The sequence below is a fragment of the Oncorhynchus keta genome, chromosome 14 (assembly GCF_023373465.1).
Source record: "Oncorhynchus keta strain PuntledgeMale-10-30-2019 chromosome 14, Oket_V2, whole genome shotgun sequence".
Classification (NCBI taxonomy): domain Eukaryota; kingdom Metazoa; phylum Chordata; class Actinopteri; order Salmoniformes; family Salmonidae; genus Oncorhynchus; species Oncorhynchus keta.
Genome location: NC_068434.1, coordinates 58,117,823 through 58,140,191, shown reverse-complemented (window position 1 = coordinate 58,140,191; position 22,369 = coordinate 58,117,823). Strand labels below are relative to the sequence as shown.

The following is a 22,369-nucleotide window of genomic DNA, read 5'->3' as shown; positions in this document are numbered from 1 at the left end:
AATAGTTGCTACAGTATTACAACACTAAACTCAAACTTGTTTGTCTAATCTGCATTGGCAAGAATGATGGAGCACACTATTGGACAATCCTCAAGAGAGACTGTTTCTTTCATTGCTTATCATTGGGTGGGGAAGTTGTTTACACTTTAGTTTTTTCTGTAGAAGAGCCATTTTCTATTTCTAGTTTTGAACATTGAAAATAATAGTTCCACAACAGACACTATCATTGTTCCAATACTGTTGCCCTAATACTTTTGCTGTGTCTATGTATACAGTGCATTAGGAAAGTTTTCAGAGTCCTTGACTTTTTCCACATTTTGTTTCAGCTTTCTTCTAAAATTGATTAAATGAAATAATCATTATCATTGTTTACACAATACCCCATAATGACACAGCGAAAACAGATTATTCAAATTGTTTTCAAATCGTTTAAAAAAAAAAACAGAAAGAGAAAAATATTGGAAGACTAGTTAGGATTGAGGGAAAGCTGAAAGGCACAAAGTATAGAGATCCTTCATGAGACCCTGCTCAGGATCTCAGACTGGGGCGAAGGTTCACCTTCCAACAGGACAACGATCCTAAGCACAGAGCCAAGACATTGCAGGAGTGGCTTCGGGACAAGTCTCTGAATGTCCTTGAGTGGCCCAACCAGAGCCCGGACTTGAACTTGATAGAACATCTCTGGAGAGACCTGAAAAAAGCTGTGCAGCGACACTCCCCATCCAACCTGACAGAGCTTGAGAGGATCTGCAGAGAAGAATGTGAGAAACTCCCCAAATACAGGTGTGCCAAGCTTGTAGCGTCATACCCAAGAAGACTCAAGACTATAATCACAGCCAAAGGCTCTTCAACAAAGTACCTCGTAAAGGGTCTGAATACTTATGTAAATGTGATGTTTCCTGTGGGTTTTTATTGATACATTTGCATAAAAATCTAAACCTGGTCTTGCTTTGTCTTTATGGAGTAATGTATGTAGATTGGCGAGGGGAAAAAACAATTTAATACATTTTAGAATAAGACTAACTTAACAAAATGTGGATCATGTCAAGGGGTCTGAGTACTTTCCGAATGGTGTTTGTGTGTACAGTAGCTGGTGATCTATCGGTTCACTAATAATGAAATCAGTTCTGGTTCCAGAGCGGATCTCAATGCTGTTACACATAGCCATGATAACCAAGTTACCCTGAATTAAAAGAACAAGATGTGTTATCTTATTTTAACTTTACATTATGCCCTGTGTTGTAGTAGATCACGGGTTAATACTGACTACACCCTTCCCTTATTTATTTCTACCCACAACTTTTGAATCCGGTATTAATTAAACAGATACAGTAAATGAGATGCCTTTCCAATTGATGTGAACTTTCCACACACATATTCATTTGAAAAAGCAACATACAATGTAAATGTGTGTCTGTTGTTTTAACAATGTAATAATATATGCCATTTTTAGCGAACGCTTTTATCGAAAGCTAGATACAGTAATTTATCCATAGATTTTACGTGCGTTTGGCGCTGGGAATCAAACCCACAACCCTGGCGGTGCAATGCCATGCGCTACAGGATAACACATTTATAATTTAACATGTGTTTATAACAGTCAATAAGTGATAAGTCTATTAGCAGTGTAATAATTGTTTATAACAATGTATAGCACATCTACCAATGCACAGATTTGTTTCAAGAGCCTATTTTGTTTTCAGAATCCTCAGACCCATGGCAGGGAGCAGCATGGGGGACAGTGACATCTAGTGGAATGGAAATCAAACTATTATACCAGATATTCAAATGTCAATCATTAGTTCCTTTTCAATTTATGTACATTTAACATTATTGTTTAATACATTTTGATGCTTAAAATGTGGGGATTTTAATGCCCACAACACACTCTGGGGGGACGGACGTACAACACGATCTGGATGGATGGAAATGGCCAAGTGATGGTAAATTTGATCGAAGTTAAAGATCTGGTGTGCCTGAATGATGGCCGAGGGACTAGGATTGATGTAGTTACAGGGAAAGGGCCTGCATTGGACCTCACCCTGGTATCTAGATGTGATGGCAGGAATCTGTGAGTGGGAGGTATGGGAGGAGTTGACAGTAGGGAGTGAGTAGGGAGTGAGTATGGGAGTATTTTTTATTTTTTTTAACCTTTATTTAACCAGGCAAGTCAGTTAAGAACATATTCTTATTTTCAATGACGGCCTGTGAACAGTGGGTTAACTGCCTGTTCAGGGGCAGAAGGACAGATTTGTACCTTGTCAGCTCGGGGGTTTGAACTCGCAACCTTCCAGTTACTAGTCCAACGCTCTAACCACTAGGCTATGCTGCCGCCCCAGTATGGACAGTAAGCCAGAGGGAGGAGGAGGTATCAGTGGATGGAGTAGTGTTTGAAAGGGCAAAGTGGGATCAGTTTCAGGAGTTAAGTGAGCGGGTGATGGCTCGGCTGGATTTGTGAGGGGAAGGGGATAGTATGAATAACTGGGTGAAAGCCGCTTTAGTGGGGGCAGCTACTGAGGTGATACCTAAGAGTTCAGGGTGGAGGAGGAAAGCAGTCCCACGGTGGACGGAGGAGTGTGGGACAATGGTGAGGAGTAGGAACAGGGCATTTAGAGCACTGAAAAGCACACAACTTCCAACATCGGATTCCGTATAAGCAGGCCCAGGCTCTGAGGAGAACTATTCGTCAGGCAAAGAGGTCATGTTGGCGTCGATTCTGTGACACCATTGGAAGGGCGACACCAGTGGTAGAAGTGTGGGGGATGATTAAGGGGATGAGTGGCGTCAGAAGGGAGTGGGATTATCCAGTGTTAACGAGGGGGAAGGATGTGGCAGTAACAGATGAGAAGGCAGAGATGATGGCCAAAGCGTTTGTCCATGTGCATATCTCGGCAAATTTGTCAGAGGGGGAGAGCGAGAACAAGAAAGAAGCATCCTTGAGTGCTGGATAGTAGGGAGGATGTAAATTATGCATTGAATGCACCATTTACAATGGCAGAGGTGAAAAGGGCAATATGTAAGGCTGGGTTAACTTCACCTGGGAAAGATGAGGTGTGCTGTGTTATGCTGGCCCATTTTAGTGATGAGGCACTGGATAAGGTATTGGTGTTGTACAACAGAGTGTGGCAGGAGGGGAAACTACCAAGCAGCTGGAAGGAGGCAGTAGTGGTACCAATCCGGAAGACGGGGAAGGACCCAACGAGGCATACAAGCTATCGGCCAAAAGCCTTAACATCACATGTATGTAAGATTATGGAGTGTATGATAACGGAGAGGCTAACTTACTTCCTAGAGAGCAGGGGGTTAGTATCGCCACATCAGAACGGATTCAGGAAGGGTAGGGGAACAATGGACCCAGTGCTCTGCTGAGAAGGAGGGGTTGTTAATCCAGTTTGTTATTATGGGGGTAGGAGGAAGAACGTACAACTAGATAAAGGATTTCCTGTTTGGAAGGTCTATCCAGCTGAGGGTGGGGAAGTCTCTCTCAGGCAGCTACGTGGTGGATAATGGTACACCACAGGGGAGTGTGATTAGTCCTCTGTTGTTCTCAATCATGATCAATGATGTTTACTCTCAGGTACAGCCTGACGGGCCGCCCCCAGGTGGTGAGGGTAGGTAACAACATCTCCACCCCGCTGATCCTCAACACTGGGGCCCCACAAGGGTGCGTTCTGAGCCCTCTCCTGTACTCCCTGTTCACCCACGACTGCGTGGCCACGCACTCCTCCAACTCAATCATCAAGTTTGCGGACGACATAACAGTGGTAGGCTTGATTACCAACAACGACGAGACGGCCTACAGGGAGGAGGTGAGGGCCCTTGGAGTGTGGTGTCAGGAAAATAACTTCACACTCAACGTCAACAAAACTAAGGAGATGATTGTGGACTTCAGGAAACAGCAGAGGGAACACCCCCCTATCCACATTGATGGGACAGTAGTGGAGAGGGTAGTAAGTTTTAAGTTCCTTGGCGTACACATCACAGACAAACTGAATTGGTCCACCCACACAGACAGCATCGTGAAGAAGGCGCAGCAGCGCCTCTTCAACCTCAGGAGGCTGAAGAAATTTGGCTTGTCACTAAAAGCACTCACAAACTTCTACAGATGCACAATCGAGAGCATCCTGTCGGGCTGTATCACCGCCTGGTACGGCAACTGCTCCGCCCACAACCGTAAGGCTCTCCAGAGGGTAGTGAGGTCTGCACAACGCTTCACCGGGGGCAAACTACCTGCCCTCCAGGACACCCGATGTCACAGGAAGGCCATAAAGATCATCAAGGACAACAACCACCCGAGTCACTGCCTGTTCACCCCGCTATCATCCAGAAGGCGAAGTCAGTACAGGTGCATCAAAGCTGGGACCGAGAGACTGAAAAACAGCTTCTATCTCAAGGCCATCAGACTGTTAAACAGCCACCACTAACATTGAGTGGCTGCTGCCAACACAGTGACTCAACTCCAGCCACTTTAATAATGGGAATTGATGGGAATTGATGTAAAATATATAATTAGCCACTTTAAACAATGCTACTTAATATAATGTTTACATACCCTACATTATTCATCTCATATGTATACGTATATACTGTACTCTATATCATCTACTGCATCTTTATGTAATACATGTATCACTAGCCACTTTAAACTATGCCACTTTGTTTACATACTCATCTCATATGTTTAAACTGTACTCGATACCATCTACTGCATCTTGCCAATGCCGCTCTGTACCATCACTCATTCATATATCTTTATGTACATATTCTTTATCCCTTTACACTTGTGTGTATAAGGTAGTAGTTTTGGAATTGTTAGTTAGATTACTCGTTGGTTATTACTGCATTGTAGGAACTAGAAGCACAAGCATTTCGCTACACTCGCATTAACATATGCTAACCATGTGTATGTGACAAATACATTTGATTTGATTTGATATTGGGAGGGTGTTATTTGCAGATGATGGGGCCTTATGGAAGAGAGGAAGAAATGTGCCATATATAGTCAGGAAGGTACAGGAAGTAATTGATGAGGTAGAGCGATGGGCATTAATGTGGGGATTCAGGTTCTCTGTAGAGTACTCAGCCCGTGTTCTTTACAAGGAGGAAGGTGGGAGATGATGTATGCTTGAGGTTATATGGGAGAAACTTGGAGAGGGTGAGGGCCTTCAGGTTCCTTGGGGTATACTTTGATACGAGAATGACTTGGGCAGGACACATTGAGAGAGTGGTGGGAAGTGTAAGAAGATACTAAATGTGATGTGCTGACGGACAGGGAAGGAGTGGGGGGCTAGGTGTGCCTCATTGAAGACCATATATGTTGCATTGATCCAATCTGTAATAGACTATGGAAGTATAGTGTATGGTTTGGCAGCCCGTACATCATTGGAAAGACTAGATGTCATACAGGGACAAGGACTCAGAATATGTAGTGGGGCGTTTTGGACGTCCCCAGTGGCTGCACTACAAGTGGAGATGGGGGGAAATGCCATTGCAGATTAGGAGACAGCAGCTGGCAATTAATTATTGGGTCAGCCTACAGGCACATGGGGTATCTCATCCTGCGAAAGGGATGTCAGACATGTTGGGAACATGAGCGAAGACAGAACAGGAGCTTTGGGTGGGTTGGTAATACCCAGGCGAAGGAGATGGGACTGTATGGAAGGGAGTTTAATCCAATGGTAGCTATCTCTGTGAACCCACCATGGCTACTCCCACCTCCAATAGTAGATTTAGCAGTATTGGAGAGACTAGGGAAAGATGGGGAGGGTGTTGATCCATCAGATTTGTTTAAAAGATGTCTGGATACTGTGTATCAGAATTTTGTGGCCATTTGCACAGATGGTTCCAAAGATCCAAGGACATGACGCACTGGGTCAGCATTTGTAGTGCAGGAATGTGGGGTGAGAGTTAGGAAATGTATTACAGATCATCTGGCTGTATATCTGGCAGAGGTGATGGCCATACTGTTGGCCTTGCAGTGGGTGGAGGAAGTTAAGCCAGCAAGTGTAGTTATTTGCTCTGATTCATGTGCAGTGCTAAGGAGTCTCCAGTCCTTTATATCACGTAGCAGACGACCTGTTTTATGAGGTGCTACAAACCCATGGCAGGAGTAAACAAATGGGTGTACAGATAATATTTACATGGGTCCCAGCTCGTGGGAGTGGAGGGGAACGAGGCAGTTGATGTACTGGCTAAACAAGCACTAAGTAGTGGGGATGTTGATGTGGTAGTTTCAAAGAGCAAGGCAGAGGCAAAAAGCATGATATGGACAGTGATGGTGGAGAAATGGCAGGAGCAGTGGAGTATAGAGATACTAATGACAGGCATTTATTTCAAGTACAGAGGAATGTTGGGCAGGGGAGAATGGCAGGAAGGGACAGAAGAGAGGAGGCTATATTTACAAGATTAAGGGTGGGACACAGCCAGTTGAATAAGACCTTGCATGTGATAGGAAAGCATCCAACAGGAAAATGTGAGTATTTCCAGGAAACAGAGACAGTGGAGCATGTATTGATACAGTGGGAACATTATTGGAGGGAAAGAGAGAGGATGAGATATAGTATGAGGGATAAGGGAATACAGGAAATTAGTTTAACGAGTATATTGAGTAGGCACATAATTAGATGCAGTCTAAAATATTTTGTTATCTTTTTTAAGAGCAACGGGGCTGGCAGGTAGGATTTCGGTTCTCCCTGTCGCTGGCCCACACTCCAGTACAGTAGGTGGCGGTAATGCACCATAACGTTGGATGCCAACCGCCGATAAACCCCACCGAAGAAGTTCATCTCTTGCTTGTTTGTGCCTCTATTCTTTATTCTGAATGGTTGTTTTATAGCTACAGTTTTCAACCGACTAGCCGTTGAAGATGAACTCCACTGTATTGCTATTATTGACAATGTTCGTTGTATTAGGCAAAGTTGTTGGAGACAGAAGACTGACATTTGTAACTGTGGTGAGTATGCTAGTTATCTAGCGTATATAGTTGATATGCAAGTTGACTTGCTTTGCTGAAGTTCGCCAGCTAGGGGAAATAACGTTAGCTAGCAAAACATGTTCTGCTGTTGGCTAGCATTGGCTCTGGTAAACCTTATCGAGTCTGGACAGTTAGTGCTTTGTATCTTGCTAACTTTAAGATAATAACGATTAACTGTTGCCTGTTTTAGGTCTGTACAAGATAACGTTAGTGACCCCAATGACTATTTCACGTAACGTTAACTAACTACGATACTGGATTGTTACTATGTTGAGTTTCCTTTAATAAGTGTGGCGATGTTAATGCAAGACAAAATACACATTTATTGAGTTTAGGCTAATTGTGGTGTGGTTTTCGCTGAACTTCTTTATGCTGCTTGTGCTGGAAATGGAACAGCCCAGCTGTTCAACCAGTTTGTCACTTGCCTAGAATATCATGTTTGGGTGACTTTAATAGATTTTCAATGTTCAATGTTCAATGAACAATGTCTGTATCCTATTACATGTTTTACCTAGCTTTACCGTCATGGTGACCGATCACCTGTCAAAGCCTACCCTACTGATCGCTACCAGGAGAGCTCTTGGCCTCAGGGCTTTGGACAACTCTCGCAGGTAAAGGCCAAAAATGTATTTTGACTGAATAACACTAGCCTACATTTCAGAACCTGTTTTGCTAACATTCCACTACTTGTATTCAGTGTCATACAAATGTCATGTTTAGCTTTTAATATTTTATATTTGACTAGCCAAGTCCATTAACGTTTATTTATTATTAACTCAGCAAGACAGTTAAGAACAAATTATTATTTTCAATGATGGCCCAGGAACAGTGGGTTAACTGCCTTGTTCAGGGGCAGAAAGACAGATTTGTACCATGTCAGCTCGGTGAATCGAACTTGCAACCTTTCAGTTACTAGCCCAACGCTCTAACCACCCTGCTGCCCAATTAAGAACAAATTCATATTTACATTGATGGCCTACCGGTTAACTGCCTTGTTCAGGGGCAGAACAACCGATTTTTACCTTTTCAGCTTGGGGATTAGATCCAGCAACCTTTCTGTTACTGGCCCAACACTCCAACCACTAGGCTACCTGCCAACTTGATAAGGAGTGGAATGATGCCTCAAACTAACTTTTCCCCAAGCTAGAATGAGTGTTGAAGAAGGATCCTGATGCACTGACGGGTGTGGTTCTTGCTGTACTAATAGCACACCTTTTCTATGATCCCTATAGGTAGGAATGAGGCAGCACTTTGAGCTGGGACAAGCGCTCCGGAAACGCTATCAGGGTTTTCTCAATGATACCTATGACCGACGTGAGGTAATTTATATTTTAGTTCCTTGTTGAAACTATGATGGTACTATCTCTGTCACACAATCATTTCAATGAGAAAAGTAAAGATAAAGATTTGTAAATTGTATTGTGTGTATCGCCCATGTTAAACAAACTGTGCACTCTGTCAAAATAATGGACTCTCTTCCTATAATGCACTCGGTCTTGAAGTATGTAAAGCCAGCTCTAGGCTGTAGCCACAACTGCAAAAATAAGTGATAACCACTACCCCTCCTATTGTTCATTGTCTAGATTGCTGTGAGAAGCACAGACTATGATCGGACCTTGATGAGTGCAGAGGCCAACTTGGCTGGATTGTACCCTCCCAATGGATCACAGGTCTTCAACCCAACACTGGAGTGGCAGCCTATTCCTGTTCACACTGTACCCCAGTTTGAGGAGAGGGTGAGCAGGGTGCTGAGGTCTTTGGTTACATCCAAAGATGAACAGCTGCCACAAAATACATTCTGAATATGATTGTTTTAAATAATAAGTTATTGGCTACCTCCATACTAATGTTTCCATCTAAAATTTATTTATTTCAGCTTTTGTCGTTTCCCATTCCGGGTTGCCCTCGTTATAAAATCCTTATGAATGAGACGGAACACTCAGAAAAGTACCTCAACGTGACATTTCTATACAAAGTAAGTGTCACTGAAATTTAAGGCGAAGACTGGCTAATGAGGCTAGATACTTATTCCTTTGAAAAGGGATTACCTTTTCGTTAACTGTCTATGGTTTGAGGCACAAACCGTTAGTACATCTGTATTTTTGTTCGTCACACGCAATATCAAAGGCAGCTCTGGGTCGATTTTGACGAAACTTCTGTGAATTATGCATCTTGCCAGAGATCTGCATTTACAAAATTAAACTGATTGGCCAGATGGTGGCGCTATAACAAGTGATTGAAAATGCTAACTTTGAAAGGCCACGTCCCTACTATCCCCGTTTGACCTAAAGTCGTGAAATAATGGACATGGTTGCCTCTCCTCACAAGGATCAAATTTGCTTCAGGGACCCAAGATTAATTTTCTGCCACTAAGACTTTTTTGAAAAACGCTATTCTGTCACCAATTGACGATCTGCACGAAACATGATATGTGGCCTCTATGGACAAAGGTCTCTCAACACAATACTTTCCAGACTAGTACCTAAAACAACATGGCCGCTATTGCCCAGTAAACATTCATATGGGTGTGGTCTGGCACATAAATTCATATAAATCAGTCAAGGATATTTGTGTTTTCACAATTTTGCACACATGTTGCAAACACTGTCAAGACTCAACATATACAATAACATTCATATTGGCCACATGGTGGTGCTAGAATGGGCACGTTTACATCTCTTGATCTGTTTGACTCCGAGTGATAATTACGTACACGTGCTCAGGGATACAAGTCTAGCTAACCCACGTGATATTTCAGATACCACTTGCCCGATTTTGACGAGACTTGGGTGAATAATGCGTCTTGCCATAGAGATCCGTCATTTACAAAATTACACTGATTGGCCTAGGGGGCGCTGCATAATTTGTGGGGGATGGCATGTTTGCTGTTACCTTGTTTCTACCTTGTTTTGAATTTCTTCTCCGCACAGCTCATCAATCTTAACTTTGAATGCCCCTTGTCTAGATTATCATTGTTTGTTCCTTTGCTCTTACAGGACTTAATAACGATGATACAGGAGAGAACTGGTCTGAAGAACACCAACATTGAGACTGTTTGGAGTGTCTATGACACCCTGTTCTGTGAGGTAGGAAGCTTATATTACCTATGATAGCTATAATTCCTTAGTTTTATCACTTTGCTTACTATCCATGTAGAATATATTTTGCGACATAAATCATGCCATAAAGTTTGCCATAAATCATGCAGATTAAGTGAATGTTAAACTTTTACGTTAGTATGGGAAATGTTACCACAGGCAAAATTTTAGCTAGTGAGGAACCACAGTGGTTTATGAAAGTGAAAATAGAACTGTGAGCTGGTGCTGTGGCTACTCAGCCTTATGACTGTTGAGAGGTGCGGGAAGTCATGTCAGTCTACTCTGGTCAGCTGAAATCAACCTGCCATGTAAAGACATTTGGAAATGGTTGGGGAGACACAAATGCAGCAATGTGGTCATAGATTGTCTCCGGCCAGATCAAACAAATATTTGTATATCAAGAAATGTGTTCAATAAGAAATTTAGCCTATATCTACTTTCATTTTATTGGTGGTTACCATGGTAACCTTGTTTTATTCGATGTTCTACACTGTAATGGTAGCAATATCATGCTATTTTACTTTAGAAACAACAGCATGTAGATTGTAAGTCGCTCTGGATAAGAGCGTCTGCTAAATGACTTAAATGTAATGTAATGTAATTATCTTACAAACATTGTTGTGTAATTTCACCTTGATGCAGTGTCATGATTATATTGGACTTTTAGTTTTTATTCTCCATCCATGTAATTTCAGGCAAGGCACAACATGACCGCTCCTGATTGGGTGACTCCTAACATCATGGATGATCTGAGAAAGCTCAAGGACTTTGGCTTTGAAATCATGTTTGAGGTCTACAAGCATCAGGAGAAAAGCCGGCTCCAAGGAGGTAATGCCAACTGTCAGAATGGGAAGGGCAGAAACTTGTTTTAGCTTAGCTATCTACATTCCCTTTGTATGTGCTATTTAGTGATGGCCAAGGCTGCGGAGCTGTAGGTAACTGTCCTGTCCCAACTCTCTGGTTTCCTTTTCCCCACACCTGGGCCCAGTTTTTCAAAAGTTCTATCTGGATTTCGCCTGTCGGATACGTTTAAATGCATAGAAATGGAATGAATACAACAGACATGTGGTGGAAATACTACCTTTAACTAATAATGAGGAGAGGCAAAGTCAATAATCAAAATATCACTTTTATTAACTTATTATAATAAGAGGCTGGTTGTACCACACAGGTGAAATGGAGTGAGAGCCTCCTGTACAAAGAGTACCTGGCCTTATATAGTCAAGTTATCCCATTCAAGCATCTGCAAAAACACGTGACCCTGTGTACAGTGCCTTGCAAAGTATTCATCCCCCTTGGTGTTTTTCCTATTTTATTGCATTACAACCTGTAATATAAATAGATTTTTATTTGGATTTCAAAATAGTCCAAATTGGTGAAGTGAAATGAAAAATATGACTTGTTAAAAAATATTATGACATTTCTTTTATACAAAAAAATGGAAAAGTGGTATTCATCCCCTTTCACCCCCTTTGCTATGAAGCCCCTAAATAAGATCTGGTGCAACCAATTACCTTCAGATGTCATAATTAGTTAGGTTGCACACAGGTGGACTTTATTTAAGTGTCACATGATCTCCGTGTGTATATATACACCTGTTCTGAAAGGCCCCAGAGTCTGCAACACCACTAAGAAAGGGGCACCACCAATCAAGCGGCACCATGAAGACCAAGGAGCTCTCCAAACAGGTCAGGGACAAAGTTGTGGAGAAGTTCAGATCAGGGTTGGGTTGTAAAAAAAAATATAAAAAACTTTGAACAACCCACGGAGTACCATTTAAATCCATTATTAAGAAATGGAAAGAATACGGCACCACAAACCTCTCGAGAGAGCAGCCCACCAAAACTCACAGACTAGGCAAGGAGGGCATTAATCAGAAAGGCAACAAAGAGACCAAATATAACCCTGAAGGAGCTGCGAAGCTCCACAGTGGAGATTGGAGCCCTACACTCCGCAGAGCTGGGCTTTAATGAAGAGTGACCAGAAAAAAAGCCCATTGTTAAAAGAAAAAAATAAGCAAACACTTTTGGTGTTCGCCAAAAGGCATGTGGCAGACTCCCCAAACATGTGGAAGAGGATACTCTGGTCAGATGAGACTAAAATTGATCTTTTTGGCCATCAAGGAAAACACTATGTCTGGCGTAAATCCAACATCCCTCATCACCCGAGAACAACATCCCCACAGTGAAGCATGGTGGTGGTAGCATCATGCTGTGGGGTTGTTTATCCATTGGCAGGGACTGGGAAACTGGTCAGATTTAAAGGAATGATGGATGGCACTAAATACAGGGAAATTCCTGAGGGAAACCTGTTTCAGTCTTCCAGAGATTTGAGACCGAACAGAGATTCACCTTCCAGCAGGACAATGACGCTAAGCATACTGCTAAAGCAACACTTGAGTGGTTTAAGGGAAAACATTTCAATGTCTTGGAATGGCCTAGTCAAAGCCTAGACCTCAATCCAATTGACTATCTGTGGTATGACAAAGATTGCTGTACACCAGCAGAACCCATCCAACTTGAAGGAGCTGGAGCAGTTTCGCCTTCGAAGAATGGGCAAAAATCCCAGTGGCTAGATGTGCCAAGCTTATAGAGACAAACCCTAATAATCACGTAGCTGTAATTACTGAAAATGGTGGCTCTATAAAGTTTTAACTTTGGGGGGGTGAACAGTTATGCACGCTCAAGTTTGTTTCATTTTTTTTTTTTAAATGTGCATCTTCAAAGTGGTAGGCGTGTTGTGTAAATCAATTGATACAACCCACCCCCAAAAAAATATTTTCATTGCAGGTTGTAAGGCAACAAAATTGGAAAAATTCCAAGGGGGATGAATATTTTCGCAAGCCAGTGTGTGTGTGTGTGTGTGTGTGTGTGTGTGTAAGAAGGGAGACAACTGGGTGAAAAGGTTGCCTCCGTCTGTTGCAACTGAGTGAGTACAATCGGGACCAGAATGACAGAGGAAGTATGTCTGGAGTTACTTCCTAACAGTAGCTCAACGGTTCCCCCATTTTGGGAAAGCAAGTGCCTTTAACTGACGGACCAGATTATGTATGGTTTTACTGGTCACACACACACACACACGCAAAACATTTAATATTTCGCCCAGAAACAGGCTCCAAACCGAATAGCTTTATCGTTGGTGTGCAGGATATAACCTTTACTGTCTCCAGCTAACTTAAGAAGAACCAGTCCGTTTCTGTCAATTCTTGGCTGAGTGCCCAGACATCATGGGGTCATTCTACACACACAGAACAGTTAGAACAGGCCTCTATTAATGCGCACACGCTTTTCTATCTTATGAGTTTAAAGAAATGAACTCAAGCACAATGCCTAGGCTTAAAGACAGTTATTTTAGTACAAAAGCATTAGTAAGGTTTAACAGAAAATGCCTTCACACAAATCCTTGGCCACATGAGAGAAATGTGACCATTTGCACAATCATCCTAAAATCACAAAATAAATAAGGTTGTGTTGTCTTACAATAACTTCAAAACAATAGTATTAAATTATGTAGAAGACTATAATTCTGTGCTCTTGCAGACATTGATTCAGCTTTGATTTTACTTTAGTAACAAGCACCATTTGCCAGAGTAGCCTGTTCTCTACGGGTAGAGCACAGACTGTGCGTAAAGTTGAGGGTACTGCACATGCGCAGACGCTTCGGGACCTTTATCTGTCAGGAAGAGGGGTCCATAAAAGTTGGATGGGCAGCCACTCCGTTTAGCTATTGCAATTATTCATTTGGCCATCAAATATATGGAAGAGAGACTAGAGATTTGAATATGCACTCATACATATTTGAGTTGAGCATACTAAGCCAAACGGTTAAACTACTTTGCACATCATCGAGATAAGAGTAACCCCACACCCACCATTTGATGTCAGCTGATGTTTTATGTAATGCCAATAGCACTGAAGGAATGAGATAAGAGATGGTAAATCTTCTCATTGTCTAGATAACTGCTCACTTATATTTACATTTACATTACATTTAAGTCATTTAGCAGACGCTCTTATCCAGAGCGACTTACAAATATATGCTTTTACTACTCCCATCAAATAGGTGTCCTATTGGGTAGCATTGTAAATAACATCTCAGAGTCTGCACTTCCCGACTCTAATCGCCGTCTGAAGATGATGATGCTCTCTGCGGTAAGCTTTTAAATCTTGTGCATGATCTCCTTTTTATGTGGATGCTTTAGCCTGTTTGCTGGAAATTGTTCATCTAATGCAGGGACGGGTAACTGGTGGCTCATGCAGCCGGTGGCCCCTGTTTTGTAGGCCCGCGGATCAATTTCAATTTTGGGGGAGGAGAACTCAATCGGGGTCTCAACTTACTGTTTAGAGTTAGAATAATAAAATACACATGGTGGACTTTTGAAATTTGGTTGTGCATCAGCTGTCAGCTGAGGGGGGGGGCTGTGTAAATGTAGGTACTCATACTGATGAGCCACTGTGGCCCCTCATGATTTTTGTTGTTATTATATGTGTGTGTATGGCCCCCATCAAAGTTGCCTATCCCTAATCCAATGCTTGAGTCTTGTGTTACTTTTCAGCATGACACCACCATTGTGGCTTTGCAGTCGAGTTTGAGTATCTTCAATGGAAAGCAGCCACCCTATGCCTCCTGCCACATATTTGAACTCTATCAGGAAGACAACGGGTAGGTTGTACTGTGATGGAATAAGACCCAAATAGCTATTCCAAGCTTTATGTGGTTATACTGTATTATCTCAAATAAGATAGATTCAGTCAAAATAAATATATATCCGATTTTGAGATCTGCTGTCCGTCTGATATAGAAAGTTTAACTCCTCTTTAGATCATTCACAGTGGCCATGTTTTACCGCAATGACACCAGAAGAGCACCTTACCAACTGGCTGTACCTAGCTGTGACCTCTTCTGCCCCCTGGAGGACTTTGTGCGCCTCACCAAACCATCCATCCCAGAGGATTGGGGCAAGGAGTGCATGGTGGAGTCTCCTAGAAAGGATAAAGGTATGATGGCCGTTTGATCAAGAGCCTTGAAGCCATAGAATGTAGAACACTTTAAAGGAATACTTCAGGATTTTGTCAGAAGCCGTTTATCTACTTCCCCAGTGTAAGATTAACTTGTGGATACAATTTTTATAATATAATAATATAATAATATATGCCATTTAGCAGACGCTTTTATCCAAAGCGACTTACAGTCATGTGTGCATACATTCTACGTATGGGTGGTCCCGGGAATCGAACCCACTACCCTGGCGTTACAAGCGCCATGCTCTACCAACTGAGCTACAGAAGACCATTTTTATGTCTCTGTGTGCAGTTTGAAGAAAGTTGCTCACTTAGCGTTACCCATAGACTTCCAGTCATTGCACTAACGCTAGTTAGCATTGGATTGCAAAACTACCTCCTACTTCCTTCATACTAGACACACAATTGTATCCACGAGTTCATCTGACTCTGGGGAAATAGATAAAGGGACAAAATCTCAAAGTATCCCTTGAAATTAACAATTTCGACACCCACTGTCTCTGATTGTTCTGAAATGGTTTCTGTAGTTAGAAATGGAAATGATAAGCATTCACTCAACATTATTTGGTTGAAATATCATTTGATCTCTGAGAAATTAGCCTAATTAAATTGCACCTCCCCTCTGCGCACACCTCGACTATATCTATCTGCTTAAGCACGGTTCATGACACTCTGTTCACACCCCTCTTGTTGGTGGAGAGAACATTTCAGGTTTGCCATGTGTATTCATGGGATATTTGAGTGACTCAAACATTACAAAATCTATGCGTTAAAAAACCTAGCTAAAAAACATTAGCTGGCATGAGCTACTTGATTTTTACATTTCTGACAAGTTATAAATGGCTAACTTTTGTCAGTCATTACACGAGAAACAGATGATGCACTACCCATTTTCGAAATTGCACCTTTTGCGTTCTACTATTACAACTTTAAAGAGCAAGTTCAAAGATGCAGTAAGTTCCTGTTAATACCAGCATGTATGATGGGACATACATTAAACGGGCCTGTTTATATAAAGAATATGAATTCTGAGGGCAGAAATGATATTAAAGCATTAGACCTCTCACTAAAGGCATCAGTCATACAAAAGGTATTCTTAAATTCAAACTGGTTCTCTAGCAAATTAGTGATTGTCTCACCCCATGTTCAAGAATGGCCTGTTTTCCCTTTATTCAGATTATAACCGCTCACTTTCGGTTATTTGAAAACAAAATAATCTCAAATGTTTTTATTTTATTTTTTTACCAACCTTAGAAAGCTGCCATTTCAGTTTAATCACCCTGAAAAGAGAACAAATAATACAAAAATACAGATATGCCATATAAATTGCTAAATAGTTGAGAGATTTTTTTATGTACAGTGGCTTGTGAAAGTATTCACCCCCTTTGGCATTTTTCCTATTTTGTTGCCTTACAACCTAGAATTAAAATTGATTTTTGGGGGTGTTTGTTTCAATTGATTTACACAACATGCCTACTACTTTGAAGACGTTAAATATTTTTTATTGTGAAACGAACAAGAATTAGGACAAAAAAACAGAACTTGAAAGCCAACTTTTGCAGCAATTACAGCTGCAAGTCTGTTGTGGTATGTCTCTAAGCTTGGCACATCCAGCCACTGGGATTTTTGCCCATTCTTCAAGGCAAAACTGCTCCAGCTCCTTCAAGTTGGATGGTTTCTGCTGATGTTCAGCCATCTTTGTCATACTACAGATTCTCAATTGGATTGAGGTCTGGGCTTTAACTAGGCCATTCCAAGACATTGAAATGTTTCCGCTTAAACCACTCAAGTGTTGCTTTAGCAGTATGCTTAGGGTCATTGTCCCGCTGGAAGGTGAATCTCGGTCTCAAATCTCTGGAAGACTGAAAAAGGTTTCCCTCAAGAATTTCCCTGTATTTAGTGCCGTCCATCATTCCTTGAAATCTGACCAGTTTCCCAGTCCCTGCTGATGGATAAACATCCCCACAGCATGATGCTACCACCACCATGCTTCACTGTGGGGATGTTGTTCTCGGGGTGATGAGGGGTGTTGGGTTTGCGCCAGACATAGTGTTTTCCTTGATGGCCAAAAAATATACATTTTAGTCTCATCTGACCAGAGTACCTTATTTCACATGTTTGGGGAGTCTCCCACATGCCTTTTGGCGAACACCAAATGTGTTTGCTTATTTTTTTCTTTGAACAATGGCTTTTTTTCTGGCCACTCTTCATTAAAGCCCAGCGGAGTGTACGGCTTAAAGTGATCCTATGCACACAGGTACTCTAATGTCCGCTGTGGAGCATTGCAGCTCCTTCAGGCTTATTTTTGGTCTCTTTGTTTCCTCTATGATTAAAACCCTCCTTCTGTTTGGAGAGCTCCTTGGTTTTCATGGTGCCGCTTGATTGGTGGTGCCCCTTGCTTAGTGGTGTTGCAGACTCTGGGGCCTTTTCAGAACAGTTGTGTGTGTATGCCCAGTTTGGACATTTTCACTTAGGGGTGTACTCACTTTTGTTGACAGCGGTTTAGACATTAATGGCTGTGTTGAGTTATTTTGAGGGGACAGCAAAGTTACACTGTTATACAAGCTGTACACTCACTACTTTACATTGTAGCAAAGTGTAATTTCTTCAGTGTTGTCACATGAAAAGATATACTCAAATATTGACAAAAATGTGAGGGGTTTACTCAATTTTGTGATATACTGTATATATTGCACACAGGTGGACTTTAATTGTGACTCCTGAAGGAAAAACACCAATGGGGATTAATAATTTGGCAAGGCACTGTACTGATTCCATGGCACATGGTTTATGAATTGACATGCAAAATGACACTGGACTTAAAACTTTTAATTATTTGACAAAATTATTGAAACCAGTAGAATGTTATATACTACCGTTCAAAAGTTTGGGGTCACTTACATACATGAAATTAGTTGCAAAATAAATAGGAAATTATGTTTTTTAATAGAAATAGTAATTGTGTCCTTCAAACTTTGGCTTCGTCAAAGAATCCTCCATTTACAGCAGTTATAGCCTTGCAGATCTTTGGCATTCTAGTTGTCAATTTGTTGAGGTAGTCTGAAGAGATTTCGCCCCATGCTTCCTGAAGCACCTCCCACAAGCTGAATGGGCTTGATGGGCACTTCTTACGTACCATACGGTCAAGCTGCCCCCACAACAGCTCAATAGGGTTGAGATCTGGGGACTGCTGGCCACTCCATTATAGACGGAATACCAGCTGACTGCTTCTTCCCTAAATAGTTGTTGTATAGTTTGGAGCCATACTTTGGGCCATTGTCCTGTTGTAGGAGGATATTATCTCCAATTAAACACCGTCCACAGGGTATGGCATGGCGTTGCAAAATGGAGTGATAGCCTTCCTTCTTCAAGATCCCTTTTACCCTGTACAAAATCCCCCACTTTACCACCACCAAAGCACCCCCAGACCATCACATTGCCTCAACCATGCTTGACAGATGGCGTCAAGCATTCCTTTAGCATCATAATTTTTTTTCTGCACCTCACGAATATTCTTCTTTGTGATCCAAACACCTCAACTTAGATTTCTGTCAATAACACTTTTTTTCTAAGCTTCCACTGTCTGTTCTGCCCATCTTACAATTTTATTTTTTGGGGCCAGTCTGAGAGATGGCTTTTTCTTTGCAACTCTGCGTCGGTCAGTCGCCTCTTCACTGTTGACGTTGAGACTGGTGTTTTGCGGGTACTATTTAATGAAGCAGCCAGTTGAGGACTTGTGAGGCATCTGTTTCTCAAACTAGACACTAATGTACTTGTGCTCTTGCTCAGTTGTGCACTGGGGCCTCCCACTCCTCTTTCTATTCTGGTTGGAGCCAGTTTGCAATGTTCTGTGAAGGGAGTAGTACACAGCGTTTTACGAGATCTTCAGTTTCTTGGCAATTTCTTGCTTGGAATAGCCTTCATTTCTCAGAACAAGAATAGACTGACGAGTGTCAGAAGAAAGGTCTTTGTTTCTGGCCATTTTGAGCCTGTAATCGAACCCACAAATGCTGATGCTCCAGATACTCAACTAGTCTAAAGAAGGCCAGTTATATTATTATTTAAATCAGGACAACAGTTTTCAGCTGTGCTAACATAATTGCAAAAAGGTTTTCAAATGATCAATTTGAAATGATAAACTTTGATTAGCTAACACAACGTACCATTGGAACACAGGAGTGATGGTTGCGGATAATTTGCCATTGGAAAAATTCTATTATAAATAAGCTGTTTTCAGCTACACTAGTAATTTACAACATTAACAATGTCTACATTTTGTTTCTGAACAGTTTGATATTTTAATGGACCAACAAAAATGTATTTTCTTTCTAAAACAAGGACAATTCTAAGTGACTCAACTTTTGAACAAATGTATGCATGTTATTTTATTTTTTTACCCCTAAAAAATAATATATGGGGGATTGGAAATGATGCAGACAATTACATTGATGGAAGCTACAAACTATCTACAATGTTAAAGCTGAGCCACCACCTAGAAATTAGGAAAAAGGAGGACATTTGGACAATATATTTATTAAATATATGAATTCTATTAAAAAAATTCAGAGAAATTATATTTCAACAAAATAAAGTTGCAGGAATGCTTATGTTTCTAGCTGCAGGAACTAATTCAGAACACTTTGAGATGTTTGGTGTCATTGTTTGCTGAAATGACATGGAACGACTAATATTGTGTGTTTGTCATATCTACTGTCTTCTCTGGTCTCATCAGAGGTGGTCATCGGACTAGCAGTTTGTGGCTGTTTGCTCTTCCTCCTTATCGTCCTCCTGCTCGCTGTGCTTTGTCGGCAACGTGATCCCTCCAACGGATACAGTCAGATTCACACTGAGATTGAGTCTTGACAAACGTTCAAACTCCACCATAGGCAGGATTCATGGGATAGTGAAGATGTTTGAATGCCTCAGTTCTGCCCTCTGGTGGGGATGCAGGAAAAAGGAACACTGGACTGCTTTTAGTGCAACTTTTATTTTTTAAATATTTCCTTCAAAGTGGACTGTGGCCTTTTACCAAAAATGCACAGAAACTTACTTGAGAGGACAAAGATGATCTAGTCCTCTAGTCATCTGTTGTCATGGTAAGTATTCCTAAGCTTGTAAATGAAGTTGGCTACTGGATTTGGAAAACTGCCTTTTTAATGTTTTCAAATACTACTTGTACTCATTTTACTCACGGGTCCAAGTCACCTATCCAGCGTTCTTACAAAATGTGGACCACTGGATGCTTCATGCTTGTTTGATTCTCCCCTTGAAGAATAATGATCATTGTGACACTGAACCTGAGGACTGCTTGTGCTTCATTCTCTCCAAAGAACATATTTTGTCCAACACTGTACTGAGCATTCTTCTAGCAAGTAATTTCATAAAGAATGCTATTTATTTCCCCTGGTGGTGACTGTCATGGTACTTGGAGAAGCCTTCACATCACGGTACTCTTGGTGAAGGCTTTGCTCTATATGTCAGAGGAACCTACTAACAAGCCTGTCATGCTTTGTGCCTTGGGCTGTTAGATGCCATTTAAGGCACAGCAATTCATGTATTTGCTGAAAGTGCTACATGTATCTGTCACTGCCCTCGTTCTGCTCTTTTAAAACTGCCTCTGAGGTTGTTTAGTTTAAGCACAAGTGATTACTTTTGAATCTACATCAGTTTTCACCCCCCCCCCCCTCCACACACACAAAACAAGTTAAAATAAATAACTACATTGTAATTATTACAGTAATATACCTTTCTAAATTAGAGTGCAGAGTTCACAAACTGAGGCTCTCCATCAAACAAGTCAAGAGTATTTCAAGCAGCTGCCAGCTGTAATTAGTGCTGAGCGATTAGTGCTTTTTGAGGTCGTTTTGGTTGTATTTTTTAAAACCTTAAATGCCTTGTGGGTTGAATGCTGTAACGCTAAATAAACAATTACTAAAAGTCCAATGTTTGTAGTGACTGCTTATTAGACATTTATTTACATGACTTTACTATAAAATATTTCAGTTTTATATATTACATTAGATTTTATTTGACTATTTAGTTCTGTCATCTCAGCTCTATACAAAATAAAACAAAAGTCCACACTGTTGGTAGGGACTGTAGATTACTGCTTATCACTTATTAACCATCATGCATTCTATAATTATACTATAATAAATAAAATACATCTATTTTATTTGACTTTCATTTCTATAGAGCTGCTGCCTATGCTGTCTGACAATCACTTTTAGTAGTTAAGTAAATTTAAAGGTATACTTTTATGACTGAATACCAACTATTAATCACTTAGATCTATTTTCATGTAGAGATACCTTGAAGCAACTGCTCGCTATCCCTTTCGAGAGCCCATTCTTCTGTCTTCTCTCTCTCTCCATGTCTTCCCCACACTAACTTAATGCAGCTGGTGTAAAAGAAACACAGACCAGAGAAGTTGGTTTTATCACCCGAGAAACGGCGCAATGTGCATATTGAGCTCGGGGGAAAAAGCACAATTGAACCGAGATCAATTAGTTAAAAATAACCAACATGTCGGTTAATCGCTTAGCGCTGGCTGTAGTTTCATTTGCATGTGTTCATCCCATTGTGTTTTCATGGGCAATTACTAATTATAATGGTGCCTATTGTTGAACCAGATGTCTGGTTAAAGTTGTCCAACTGATTTTTGCATACATCATGGGGTCCAAATCATGTCTCAATTTTAAAACATCGCTGCAGTCGAGCTGTACATCATTTATGTGTATTGACAGACTGGAGAGTAATTCTGACCTGTAATATGTTGTGCTAACAGTCATAGATAATTGGTTTCACCATAGTGCTTGAATTATTGCAACAATACTTTGAGATTGTTTGCCTTTACGCTTGCAATGCTGTTTAACATTAATGCTTTTATGTCCTGATATGCTGGAAATGAGTTGTAAGCATTTTATGCGCTGGGAATTCGCAAGGCTTTATTTGAGTCACTGTTGATGTTTGGATTGCTTAAACTGCATTTTGAGTATATTTTTATCAATAGTCTTATTGCACTTTTTTTTATTTGATTAAGTTCCATTCTTAAAATGATTTGGGCTAGTACTTGTTCCGATACGCAAGGGAATATACAGGGGTAGGGTAGGTCTGCATATTATTCCTATAGAAACGCATTGGGCTTATACTGGACAGATTTTGCAGAGAGTGAGCCCTCTCGCGTAGCCTCTTCCTCTCTGCTGAAACTATCACCAGCGAAAGCATCCGTGCAAACAAAACAGTGCCTCTCTATATGTATATGATACTGCCTGGAC

The 22,369-nt window shown here is 41.2% G+C and overlaps 1 protein-coding gene across 1 annotated transcript; it reads left to right on the top strand.

Moving 5' to 3' along the window:
• The first annotated feature begins 6,737 nt into the window (after nucleotides 1-6,737).
• LOC118393677 (lysosomal acid phosphatase-like) lies at nucleotides 6,738-21,035 on the top strand. The gene is made up of 11 exons (XM_035786635.2): nucleotides 6,738-6,952; nucleotides 7,489-7,584; nucleotides 8,206-8,292; nucleotides 8,557-8,709; nucleotides 8,850-8,948; nucleotides 9,970-10,059; nucleotides 10,767-10,899; nucleotides 14,134-14,222; nucleotides 14,627-14,733; nucleotides 14,893-15,068; nucleotides 19,825-21,035. Exons 1-11 carry the CDS (start codon nucleotides 6,866-6,868, stop codon nucleotides 19,953-19,955), a joined length of 1,248 nt encoding a protein of 415 aa, XP_035642528.2. The 5' UTR covers nucleotides 6,738-6,865; the 3' UTR covers nucleotides 19,956-21,035.
• Nucleotides 21,036-22,369: the final 1,334 nt, after the last annotated feature.

What these genes read in the sequence shown, in the direction of transcription:
- LOC118393677 (XM_035786635.2), top strand. Translation starts at nt 6,866, where the DNA reads ATGAACTCCACTGTATTGCTATTATTGACAATGTTCGTTGTATTAGGC. An exon ending in ATACCTATGACCGACGTGAG is followed by an intron (nt 8,293 to 8,556) that starts GTAATTTATATT and finishes TTCATTGTCTAG; the next exon opens with ATTGCTGTGAGAAGCACAGA. An exon ending in ACGTGACATTTCTATACAAA is followed by an intron (nt 8,949 to 9,969) that starts GTAAGTGTCACT and finishes TTGCTCTTACAG; the next exon opens with GACTTAATAACGATGATACA.